This window comes from Taurulus bubalis, assembly GCF_910589615.1.
Source record: "Taurulus bubalis genome assembly, chromosome: 21".
NCBI lineage: Eukaryota > Metazoa > Chordata > Actinopteri > Perciformes > Cottidae > Taurulus > Taurulus bubalis.
The window spans coordinates 11,569,318-11,581,821 of record NC_136609.1 but is presented as its reverse complement, the minus strand read 5'-3'; the positions used below and the strand labels follow the sequence as shown (position 1 = coordinate 11,581,821).

Here is a 12,504-nt window from a genome sequence, read left to right as displayed (position 1 = left end):
CCATTGATGTCTTTGCAGCAGAGCATGTGGGGGAAAGAGCTCCACCCCATCAAGGGACGACAGCCCGCCAGTGAAAAAGGTGTCATGGTTGGAGTATCAGTGACTGGCACGAGGAAAACTGTCGCAGCTTTACATTTGCCATGTCTGCCTCTCTCATTCCGGCCCAGTGTCCAGCTGCCACAGTTGGAGGTAACGTGACGTGACTGGATCAGTGTCTGTCTCCGCGATTGCTTTCAGGATGATGTCATCCATCCGCCTGTCTGTCATCTGAGCGTCTGTCATAAAATGAAATACGCCTGTCTGTCTGTCAGTAGATCTGACTGACAACCAGCTGAACTCCCCGACTGATTCATGTCCACTCTTTTCGCTTTGGGAGAGAGGAAATGTCAGATCGAGCTGCAGATTTGGTTATTTAGTTGGGATTAGTTGGTTGGTTTACTGGCAAAGTGAAGCTTGTATTAGTTATTGGTGGTAATATGCAAAGAAATGCAAGGAAGAAAAAGGGACAAGCTAACAAACGTGCATGTAAACACTAAAATAATAAAACACGGGAATACATTCAACCTCAAGGATACGATATGTGTTTCTCAACCACGGTGCTGCTCCCATGTGCTCCTCTCAAAAGGGGCCAAGTTAGCATCTTTGCATATGAACAAGAAAATAGCCCATAGAGCCGTAAAGAGAGGCCCGACAGGAGCACGTCAGGGTAATCCGATGGCCTGTGTGTCTGCCTCTGTGCGTCTGGCTGTCTCCTGACTGCCGTGCATCTGTCCATCCATCTGTCTTTCACTCATGAGGATCAGTAGCTGTCATAAAAGCGCATCTGCCTGCCGTCTCGCTCGATGTTGGTCTGTCATCTCTGTCTCTTCTGAGCGCTTTGTGTGTTTCACTCAGACAGAAACCTTCTCCCTCTCAGTGCAAAAGAGGCTCAGTAACAATGCTCAGCGTTCGAATGAAATGAATAAAGTTTCAAAAGCATCTGTAAGTCAACCTCAGGCAAGCGTATATTGTGTTTTTCTCAGAAAGGCTTTGACAAAGACACTTCTAGAATTTACAAGTGAGGCTCAATAATGTGGAAATAGAAAAAGACAAAGGAGGAGCAGGTCCTCAGACAGAGAGAAAGCCATATGGGGACATGGAGACAGACAGTAGGAGAAAGGAGGCATTAAGAGATGAGGACTGGCTCAGCAGGGTTTCCAGGGCTGGGATTTGAACCTGCTGCTATAGCTCACTGTGCTGTCAGCGAGAGGTCTAACTAGAAGCATTATGTGCTCATGCAAGACACACACGGGGGGCTTTTAAAATACCTGACTGCTCTCCATTTCTGCAGAATTTTGGAGGCCACTTTCAGTGTGCAAAGCTCTCCTTAAACCCTGAGGTAGCTTTGACACCAAGATAAACAGCATTAAAAATGTGCATGTGGAAAATTATAGGAGCGAGGTTTCAAGGCATTGAGGGCTGGACGCTGAGAAGTTGCAATACTGACATAAGAAAATAAATGATAATGATGTTGAACGTAGAAAGAAATGTAACACAAATGATGATCAACTTAAGTTACATGTTTTTCAGTTGTTTATACCCGAAGACTCTGCAGCAACCACAAGAAAAACATATGTAAAATATAAACAGATAAACTAACAAACAGAAATGTGCAACTTCCCACCTACTGAACTACCCCACATGCATCGTATCCCAGTCCAAGCTCTCTGGAGCGCTCATGAAGTTACCAACCGAGGTCCCTAATAGTTTTGGTATACCCAAATTGCAGCCCGCTCATAAAACGTTCCACACACAAATTGCTCGCGCCATGACTCATTTTATACCATATAGGTGCCAAACGCACAGGATGCAACAGTGTGGACATGGAAACGCAATAAACAGACAAACAGAAATGTCCGCGGACCGAAAGAACACAAAGTTGGATTCAAGTCTTTTTGTCTGGGAATGACCATTTAAGGGGTAAACCTGCATCCTTTTGTCACGGAACCATTTGCAAAAATAACACAACGACTTTTGCACGATTTGATCAAATTTGAATTCACTGTGCGTTATGGGCAGTTTGAAGCAGACAAACGTTTCTAAATAGTAAAAAAAAAGTTGCTGGAGGAAATCCCAAGGCCTTACAGAACTACTCACCAACCAATGCTGTTTATCTGCTCTCCGTCTCTCCTCGGTTTCACTTCGTCCCTCTATCTCTACTTCTTATTTCTTCCTTCTTCATTCAGACGTCAGCAACATAACATAAATAACTCTCGCTTTGCCGTTTTCTGGCCTTCTCTGCTCCTCTCTGCCTCTCTGAGGCTGCGTCTCTATCTCTGTCTCTGTCTCTATCCAGCTATTCCAGACATGTTTCAGGGCTCAGCCCCAGCCAAATATGGGAGGAGGGCAGTACACAAGGAAGACAGGCTGCCACTGGGCACGCCGCCCGACTGTACGCCACACACACACACACACGCTGGAACACACACACGCTTGTTCTCCTGCGGCAACACACTACCTTTAGTGGTTCGGTGGTTATTCTTATTTTTCAGAACTCAAGGGATAATTACATTCCCAGAACACATTTAAGTGGCATGGCTTTTGGTCAAATTAGAAACATATGAACCCTCCTCTTGATCCTAAAGATGCTGCATGGAGCTGTAAACATCAGCATACAGTGCTACCGGTAGTTTTAACGCACCAAACTATGTCATTAGTACCACCAACCCTCTCCTCTGGCATCGCTCCAAACATTTTGATTCGTGCCATGAAGCTTCAAAACAAAATCAGCAAATCCAATCAATAATTTTCCGATGTTTAACATCTTTTAAATGATGTTTTGTCCCTTTTTTTAAAAAAGCAGATTTGCTCGTATCAGTGCAGTGGCGCTGTGGCTGCGCTGTGGCCCAAACGGTGGCCTTCTGACTGGTTTGACCTGCGGGTCGACAGCTGCCACCACACCACGGGGCTATTAGTAGAGCAGAGGCAAGCCGACAAACACAAGGTGCACTGCACACACACTCTCAACATACCACATAAAAAAAACCTGCAAAAGACTCATATAAACTAGAAAGGCGTACAGGCATACACAGACGCCGATGCATGCCCACATAGTGTAAAAATACCGGGTTACACAAACACAAACAGCTGGACTAGAACCTTTAAACGCACACACGCTTCACACGGCCGCCATCAACATCCGCGTAAGTGCGACACTCGTCACAAATACCTTCCGCTACAGAAAGCTGAGGACGCCTCTTCTCACGCTCGCCACGAGCGAGGCCGTCGGTATGAAATGCTCACGCACGCTAAGCCGCCTAATCCCGCAGACGCTTTTTAAGACACCCGTCTTTCGTTGAGTCCTCTCGAGTGGATTTCCAAGGTCGCTGGACTTTTAAAATGGCGTCGGGATGAGTTCGCCGAGCATTCAGACATCAACGCCTGAGGATGACACAATCCTTTTGCACCCGGACGAATAAGCAAGTCTGGATTCTCCAAATGACACGATGAGTGAGAAGTGTCCTGCCGCGTGTAAAAATAGGCCCTCCGTGCGGCATCAGTGTGACAGCATATTCAAACTAAAAAGACTTTTTTTTTTACTTTTAATTCAAATGCTCACAGAGCTTGTGAACCGACACCCCTCCTGTCATTTTCTTAAATCTTTTCTCTCCAGCTTCCTCTATTCATTCGGATTCTCGCATCCCAAGTGTCGGAGCGAAGGGCTGCAATCAGAGAAATGAATAAACTGGCCGGGAGGTTTTTTTTTTCTGCCGAGTGCCGGGAACGCCGCCACCCATTCAATTAGGATCAAACTTGCAATCTCGGCGATTCCCACCGACCTTCTTGCAACACAGCAATTACCGCAACTGTTCTCTGGGGACGTTCTTAAGAAATGAAATTGATCTTTGTGAAGACGAAAAGAAAAAAAATCCCATATATAAAAGTGGCTGCCAAGTCCTGACTCAAGTGATGCTGAGTGCATCCTGCTGTTTTCTCAGAGTAACAGTTACATTAAGTGGAATGGTGCCATTCTCTAAAAACTCTCCAATATGAAGGATATTTTGTGATATTATCATTGTGTTATGTTCAGTTTATTTCAGATATTTACATCAAGTATTTGCTGTATGTCACATATGTGACATCCCATGCACTGGCTCTTCTACAGATGACCGAATAGGTAGGAGGGGTACATGATACAGGCCGACCAAGTTTCAAATTCCTGATGGGAACGCCGGGAGTGGATGGAGGTGGGTCTGGGCTCTTGTGGGACCCGGGGTTGGTGGAGTGTCGGGTTACAACCCCTCTGAGAAGTGGGCAGCCACCGGCAGGGCGACTGACGCCCCCCTATTTCTGCAGCGGCTATTTAAAGGACTAATTGACAGACCGGGGTTTAGGAGGATGGGAGGGGGGCTGAGGGCTTAGAGGAGGAGAGGGAAGACAGACGGATCTTCTCCTCAGTCGACTGCAGAGTGCATCAAAGCCAGAGATCTTGAGCCGCGGCGGCCGACAGGAATCTGATTTATGTGCTGGGAATGTTCAGTGCTCTGAAACTTGCACGTTAACGTAGTTCATATTTGTTCATTTGTGAATGAAAATGCAGTTTGAGGCGACAACGCTGATGTTGTAAAAGTGTAAAAGGAGAAAATCTCCTAAAGCAACAATGCCAGATGAACCATCATGACATCTATTATTGACTGTGGATAAGTGGAGACAACTAATCCATCAAACTGTGTGTGTGTGTGTGTGTGTGTGTGTGTGTGTGTGTGTGTGTGTGTGTGTGTGTGTGTGTGAGAGGACATACTGTGCTCGCCGTCCGCGGTTTCCTCGCAGCGCTGGCTGAAGCTCTCGTACGAGTCCCAGCGGATCAGAGGGTCCTGGGTGTTGTAGTCCACAGAGACGCTCGGCCCGTTCTCCAGGTGGCCCAGGCCTGAGGAACACACGGCATGATGGGTAACGGAGTCCTCACGGCAATCAGCAAATTAAAAAAATAAAAACTATCTATACGCGTTGGGAATCAAACGTGAAAAAAAAAGTGATCGCTTCAATTGAGAGAAAACATGTCACCTTTTTGAAAATAATAATACTCGCCAATATATCAGGTTTAATAACGTATGTTGTTGAGTCACATATATATATATATATATATATATATATATATATATATATATATATATATATATATATATATATATATATATATATATATATATATATATATATATATATATATATATATATATATATATATATATAGAGCTAAATCTACATTTACCCGTTAGTCAGGAATAATGTGTTACCTTTGATTTTCTCCGGTGCATATGAGAAAACAAACTCCACCTTCCCGTACTCTGGGAACCTCTCATCTGTAGAGACACACAGTACACACATGTTGTTCTACTTGTAAAATAAAGGACAAACATGTACACAAACACAATATATGTAATGACATGAAATGCATGCAGCAGTACAGTAAAACATGCAAACAAATATTAACAATAAACATTGACAATCACAGATCAGATGTCAAGATACAAATTTCAGTTCAGCAAATTTAGGGCTCATCATTTTCAGTTTTTATTGGAAAAACAAAATGTGGTATCTTTGGCAGTGTAAGTGTTCTGCTGTTTTAATATTTACTACTTGTTTTACATTTGCTTCAATACATGAATGAATGCTGCGCTGCCTTCCGCACCAGAGGAAACTGCTACTGTAAAAAATTACTTTTTAATTCTCTAGCTAGTTTAAAACTGAAACAAATTAGCTTTTTCTTTTTTTACTGTTCTGTGATTGGCAACTTATTTTCTTTATGACCACAACAAACACATATATTTTTGAACAAATAAAAAATCACACCCACCGGGAGAGCCGTTACCTTTGTAGGTATCGTCCAGCTCGTTCTTCCCGAACACCACCCCGAGGTCGTGGATGGCGCAGGTGTGGAACTGCACCCTGAACATCACGTCCCTGGTGGAGTTCCTGTACCTCTTGTGGTAACACTTCAACTATGGGGAGCAGGAAAGAGATCATCAGCACATGGATCGATGTCTCAATCCTGTGCCACATCATTATAAAGTCCTACCAGGATGTCTCCCTTGAGAAGCAGGCCGGGCTCAATCGTGATGCAGATACTTGTGTTGCTGTCTCCTTGCACATTGCTGCAATCATGACAATAATAACGTGTGAGAATCCAATAATTCAATGTAGCGTGAGCTCAGCATTCAAAACGCACACCACACTGAACTGGAATAAAAGCGTCCGTACTATATTCCTGAAGTGTAGACGGGTTGCATTGCCTGGTAGATCTTCAGGAACGGACGGCAGCCTGGAAGGGAACCAAAACCAGAAGACTGAGACCTTTCCAAAGAGAACCGGCTAGCTGTGTGAGCGTTCGGCGGGACGAGGACGCTCACCTCCTTTGGACTCAAAGTTGGGGATGCCGTGCATGATGACGTGATGCAGGAACAGAGGCTTGTTGTTGATTTTTATGTGTCCGGAAAGAAGGCCGTTGAAGTATCGCACATACCTGAACACAAAGGGAAGTGATCATGAAGTACTGTTTTAACCTTTACAAACATCCTATTTTTAGGCCTCTGCTCGAGAAGTGCATAGCCAAACTCAAAAGGGTGTATCTCTGCAACCATTATGACTATTTGAATAATGTTGGTGTTATAATAAAAGGTACACATGTGAGATTTTGTTCAGATGTGTACATATCAGTCTATATGTTACTGGTTAAGATTAAATGAAGATGACACACAGAAAGACATGAAAAGGTTTCAGGTCCGCCTATAAAAACATCACTTTCAGGATGATTATTTCTTTGAAATTATGCAGCTGAAAGGTCCAACTCTCACACACATCATAGCTCAATATGTGAACATTCTCTAACCCAAATCATAACACAATATGTGAACATTCTCTAACCAAAATCATAACTCAATATGTGAACATTCTCTAACCCAAATCATAACACAATATGTGAACATTCTCTAACCCAAATCATAACACAATATGTGAACATTCTCTCTGCAAAGGTTGACTTTGATAAAGTGAAGCAGAACAAAGTTACAGAGGGTTTAGTACCGAATATTGAGGCGAGGTCTCATTGGGGCTACTTGAATGCTATTTGAATGTTCTCATCCATATATTTCACGTGTATATTACTTATGGTGTTCAATACCGCCAAATACAGCAGTTTTGGGCTTTTATTTTAAAAAAGTCATTCAATTGGACATCCAGCATCCATTAATGACTATAGGACTCCATGATCCAAGCATTTGTAGCTGCACCACGTCCCTCATCCTGTGTAAATGCACCTTTAGCCGCCCGGCAGCTCCATCCGGAGGTAAATTCCACTCCGACTGTTAAAACAACCTTCATCCACTCCGGGAAATGTCAGAGTGAATCGGCGTGCAGAGGCCAGTCGGGGGTCCGCTGAGTTGGTGCGGTCTGGTTGTTCATGATGATAACGATGATGGTACCCAACGTGACCTTGACCGCGGGGTCGCCGCATGCAGACGCTCTTCCCTTTGCTCCGCTGTCAGCGTCCAGATGGTTTAGCCTCGCTGAAATTCAATTAGACGGAGCGGGGCGCCGCGAGAGGAGGCGGGGGCTTGTAGAGGCCTAATCATGTTCTGTGTTTTATCAATGAATTATCCTATATTGAAGGTTCTGCACCAAGCCTGCAAAACTGCAAAGCAAATGAATTGAATAAGACTACAGCCCAGATTAATGATTATTGTCTGGCATTCAGACTAGCAGTTACTTTTCGGCGTTGCTACTTGTTCTTTGCAAACAAATAGTAAAAACAGTGAGTAAAATGATTAAGAAGTCCCAGATGGAGCTAACAAAGAAATCTAAATAAAATACAAAACAGGCTCTTCTAATTGCAAAAGGTCTGTATTTAGTTATTGAGGTTATTGACGATGAAAAACTAACCCCGATGTCATTTTTCTACCATCGAAAACTGAATGCAAAGGTTCTTGATATACAAGATTTCTCTCCAACTCAATAAATATCGTTCCTCAAATGTCTGTTCAGGTTTTCTTGTGAGCAACTTTAAAACGTACATAAAAACAAGTTAATGGAGAAGAGAACCCATAAAACAGTTCAGCCCATTTCCAGCCGACCCAGTGGCAGCGGTTCCCCACGGCGAGGGCTCGGCTTGTTTGCTGTCGAATTCTAACGTTTCACAACCAGCATGGAAATCATTTGATGATCCTAAAATGCTCCACGTAACTCTTTTAATCCAAACGTTACAAGCTTTTATAGCAGCAGCAGCAGCAGCTCATCTACTAATCGTGATGTTAATGTCACACATTCCAGACCATAATACTCGCACACTCCAGGGGCAGAGATAATTATACCCGAAGCAGGAAATAGCAGCGGGGCAGAGGCCAAGCCTATAGACCCGTTAGAGAGCGGCTGGCTGACGGATTCACAAGCTGGAGTGAAGTGGTGTTAAGTCCCCTGCTGTTTCCTGTGTTTCCTCATTTATTCCCTGCAACCTTTGTCCTGATCATCCTTTCCCAGACGGGCTCGGATCAGGTATCCTCTCTCCGCAGGTGAAGAAGAGAGACGGAGAGGGTTCAAGCCTTTCAGCGGTTAATTGCCTGTTAATGAAGAACCGGCTGGTGATATGGAAGGATTCATGAGGAGGAGAACGTCTCAGATGATACGATCCCTAGAGGGCGCTTTTAAATACTTTTAAACCACTTTTGATTGGTTCTGGTTTGGACTTTGCTCTCTTTTCATGAGTAGACCACTAAAAGTGAAGAAGAAATGGAGGAAAATATGCTCTGGTATACTTAGAAGACAGGAATGAACTGCCCCGCCGCCTCCCCAGAGACAGCAGAGGAATCCCTCAGACGGACAAGATAGACGTTTACTCACAATTATCCCAATTAAAACTAAACTGGAGATAAACTGAAGAGAAAAATGGAAAGAATTTCCTCTGAAATGCTAGTTATACAACAACTGGATCCGTCAGTGTGTCTCGTTTCTGGTAATCATGCAAGTGTCTGCATGAAGAGCAACACTCGGCACATAAAGAGTTTGGGGTTTCTCTCTCGCCCCTCTGAGAACGTGGGCGAGTCCGTCTGCTGTCACAGAAGCCAAAGGTCAGACTCATAAAGCTTTGTGTCAGGCAAACAGGAAGTGAGGTAATAACTGACCTTATCTGTGACGGCTGGGCCACAGGAAGTGCTTTGTCCTCGTAGAAGCGCCGCATAGCGAACCTGTCCAACGCCTGGTCAGCGCTGCAGCACACAGTTAGACAGATTGTTATTATCTGTCATACTAGAGAACATTTTACAAGACATTTCCCCCAAAGTTTAAGATTTAGAGAAAACCCCAGGCCTTCATCATTTTACAAAGCAGCCTTAAATCCTCCTGGCTCCCTCCCACCTATCAACATCTGGTCGCATTAAAGAATGATGACGTGCTGGGAGGGCTTCTCCTCACAGAGCCAGGATAATAAGCTTGAGTGTTTTGCAATAACAATCACATCGGCGTTTAATTTTCAAGGCTGCTTGAGTCTCAGACCTCGAGGCCTAACTGTGATTGACTGGTGCTCCTGTCCTTATAAAACCTCGCGAGGAGGAGATTCAGAAGAAATCACACTTTTTAAATATCAGCAGCCTTCATTCTTCACCTCTGATCAATCTGAACTACAGCCAATAATGATGACATGTCGTAGCTGTGTCTGCAGACGTGTTTGATACCTTGCGGATATGTTGCTGTAGTGCATGTACGCGGCCACCACCACCCCCGTTCGACCTCGGTTCCCCTGTGACACAGAAACAGAGACAACATTTCAAAGTATTAAACATAAAGAAACGGAGGAACAAATAAATCACCAGATGTGAGGATGGGCTGGCTGCATAAATTATATTTGAAAACCCAAAAAGCTGGACGCACACATAACATGAAACAATGTTTGATGTTAGTTTAAAGTGACCGGTCCAACTCGTCTGCTCCAGATTAAAGCGAGCAAGCTGGATCAACGTTTCATTTCTGCTTTAGCGCGACAGCCTGTGAACATCTTGCATCAGACTGGATGTTTAAACAAGACACAAAGGAATGTAAAACTACAAGAAATGAACAAATACAATAATGTGTGTTGCTTTTAGAAGGTCAGCAGCCACATGTGCACATCTCATTTAACTTTTATCCTCCAATGTCAAGAAACAGTCCAACACACGTGCTCCGTAAAACTACAAATTGACGTCTTCACGCTTCGGTTTTTGTTTGATTAAACAAATAAAGTAAAAGTGTGATAATAAGTGAGCTTAACTGGTGCTAGTTGGCAGATTTGTTTTCTTTGGACGGAGCCACGCTCGCCGCTTCCCACTGTGCATAGCTCCGGCTTTAAGCTGAGCTATGCTAATCATCTTCACATTGGATGGACCAACACGAGACGGTATCGTCTAACTCGACAGGAGAGCGAATAAGCTCGTCTGTAGTGTTGAACTATACCTCACAGAATGATGATGCCAACAGGGCGTGTCCTTGACAATAAACACACTCTGACCCCTGCTGTACCTTGTTGTGCAGCACCACGACGTTGCGCGGGTCTCCGTTGAGCCACGTGTCGATGGCCTTGCACATGCTGCAGATCTTGTCCAGCGCCGGTGCATGGTGGTCTGGCCAGCCGAACTCCACGACCTGAGGGCCACAAGGAGGGGTTCCTTCATGTGATAAGCTGTGACGGGCACTGTTTCATGTTTTTATAAAGCTATCTCACAAGAATGTTGTTTTCTTACAGCCCTTCACTTTGCTGAGGCTGCAGATTCATCAACATACCGGCCCCCCATAAAGTCCATCTAACGTTCAAACGCGTGGTCAGCTATAGATGAATAATGACAGTAAACTTGCAAACAGACGTTTGGGCATAACCTTTAAAACAAGCCACAACTTAACCGTGCAGCACTTACACTAATTGTGCAAACGCCCTGATAGTCAGCTGTTTGGCCGGCAGCACTTATCAGAAAAGTGACGCTGCTCTTTCGCTGCGTTGCAGGTTTTATGGGCCCAAACCAACCAATCACATATTAGTAAAATATGTATTGTCTATGTCTCATTAGCTGAATCAAGAGACCACAACTACTAAGTATTTTAGCCTTCCTCCGGTTCCTTTCGGTTTAGTTCCTCTCACAGGAAGTCACTGCTTCGTACCTTCGGGTTCAAATTCGATAAGTCAGTCCTCCACTCGCTCAGGTTGAGAACCTGAAACCAGAAAGAGAACACGCATAAACATATCAAAGCGACACAACGAATGTTGTTTGTCCCACACGGAAATCTCAGAATCCTCACCAGATAGTGCTCGCCATGTTTGGACCGCAGCATCGTGGCCACCTCCTTGAGGTTGGTGGTGTAGGTGCGTTCCTCGGCGGCGGCGGGGAAACAGACGGAGATGATCCTCTCCGTGATGTAGACCAGGTCCACCTCATAGCTCTCCTCCATGGCCGGAACCACGCTCTGACTCCTGGAGAGGCAGACGGAGCGACAGGTGAGCCGGTGAGCACACGGTAAATAAAGCTTTGCATGACAATCGGCCACCAGAGAGGTGGAAGGATCATTTACATTCCTTCAAAAAGAGGAGAAATATGCAGCGCAAACAATCTTTTTTTCACGTTCATCATAAAATAAAGTCGCGTTCGAGATCAAAGTGGTTTTACCCAAACCGACAAATCAAAGGAGGTTTAAAAACTGAACAAAGAAGCTCAGCAAGTGTGTACATCTGCACATTTGCATTTAGTACGACACAATAATACAACAATGCTGCGTCTTACCGCGACTGCTTTCGCCTTATCTCCACACTCTTGCAGGACCTCGCAGATCCCTGGAGAACACACACACACACACACACACACACACACACACACACACACACACACACACACACACACACACACACACACGATTCATAAGCAAACTGTCTGGTAAAGATGGGGATGTTATTGAATTAAAAGCTGATGTGAAAAGTGAGGTCACAGTGGTTAAACTGAAACTGTTTTTGGAGGAAAAGAAAGAGAGAGAGAGGGAAAAGAAGAGGAGGAGCAAATAGAGGAAGGTGGAGGAAAAGGAGTAGAGGCAGCAGAGGAAGAATGATGAAGCAAAGAAAAACAAAGCACACAAGAGAAAGGGAAGGAGATGAAGAAAAAAAGGGGGGGAAAAGAAGAAGAAGCATAAGAAGGAAGTAGTATATTACGTAGTATTGGAAATAAAGATAGAAAAGAAGAGGAAAAAGAAGGAAGAGAGGGATAGCGAAAGGAGAAGAAGCAGGAAAAGAAGAAGTAAAAGACAAATAGAGGAGGGTGAAGAAGAGAAGGAGAAATGGTAGAGGGAAAAGGCAAAGAAAGAGAAGGATGAAGATGTCGGGAAAGAAGAGGTAACAGAAGAAGAAGAAAGAGAAGGAGTACATAGAGAAAGGAAGGAGGAGGAGGAGGAGGAGGAGGAGGAGACACAAATCACAATGCATCAGTGTGTTCCAGGAGAAAAGCATCCTGACTCAGGACTTTACAC

The 12,504-nt window shown here is 44.3% G+C and overlaps 1 protein-coding gene across 1 annotated transcript in view; it reads right to left on the bottom strand.

The window, feature by feature from the left end:
- The window catches only part of tns1a (tensin 1a), a gene marked incomplete at its 5' end in the record, with an annotated part of 76,837 nt that overhangs the window by 24,836 nt on the left and 39,497 nt on the right, over positions 1-12,504 (bottom strand). Inside the window, 12 exons of the mRNA XM_079236607.1 lie at positions 4,781-4,906; positions 5,277-5,342; positions 5,837-5,981; positions 6,059-6,134; positions 6,241-6,301; positions 6,390-6,502; positions 9,153-9,236; positions 9,702-9,766; positions 10,522-10,644; positions 11,155-11,205; positions 11,293-11,464; positions 11,772-11,821. Of these exons, the coding sequence (XP_079092733.1) occupies positions 4,781-4,906; positions 5,277-5,342; positions 5,837-5,981; positions 6,059-6,134; positions 6,241-6,301; positions 6,390-6,502; positions 9,153-9,236; positions 9,702-9,766; positions 10,522-10,644; positions 11,155-11,205; positions 11,293-11,464; positions 11,772-11,821 (1,132 nt within the window). The remainder of the gene's footprint in view (positions 1-4,780; positions 4,907-5,276; positions 5,343-5,836; positions 5,982-6,058; positions 6,135-6,240; positions 6,302-6,389; positions 6,503-9,152; positions 9,237-9,701; positions 9,767-10,521; positions 10,645-11,154; positions 11,206-11,292; positions 11,465-11,771; positions 11,822-12,504) is intronic.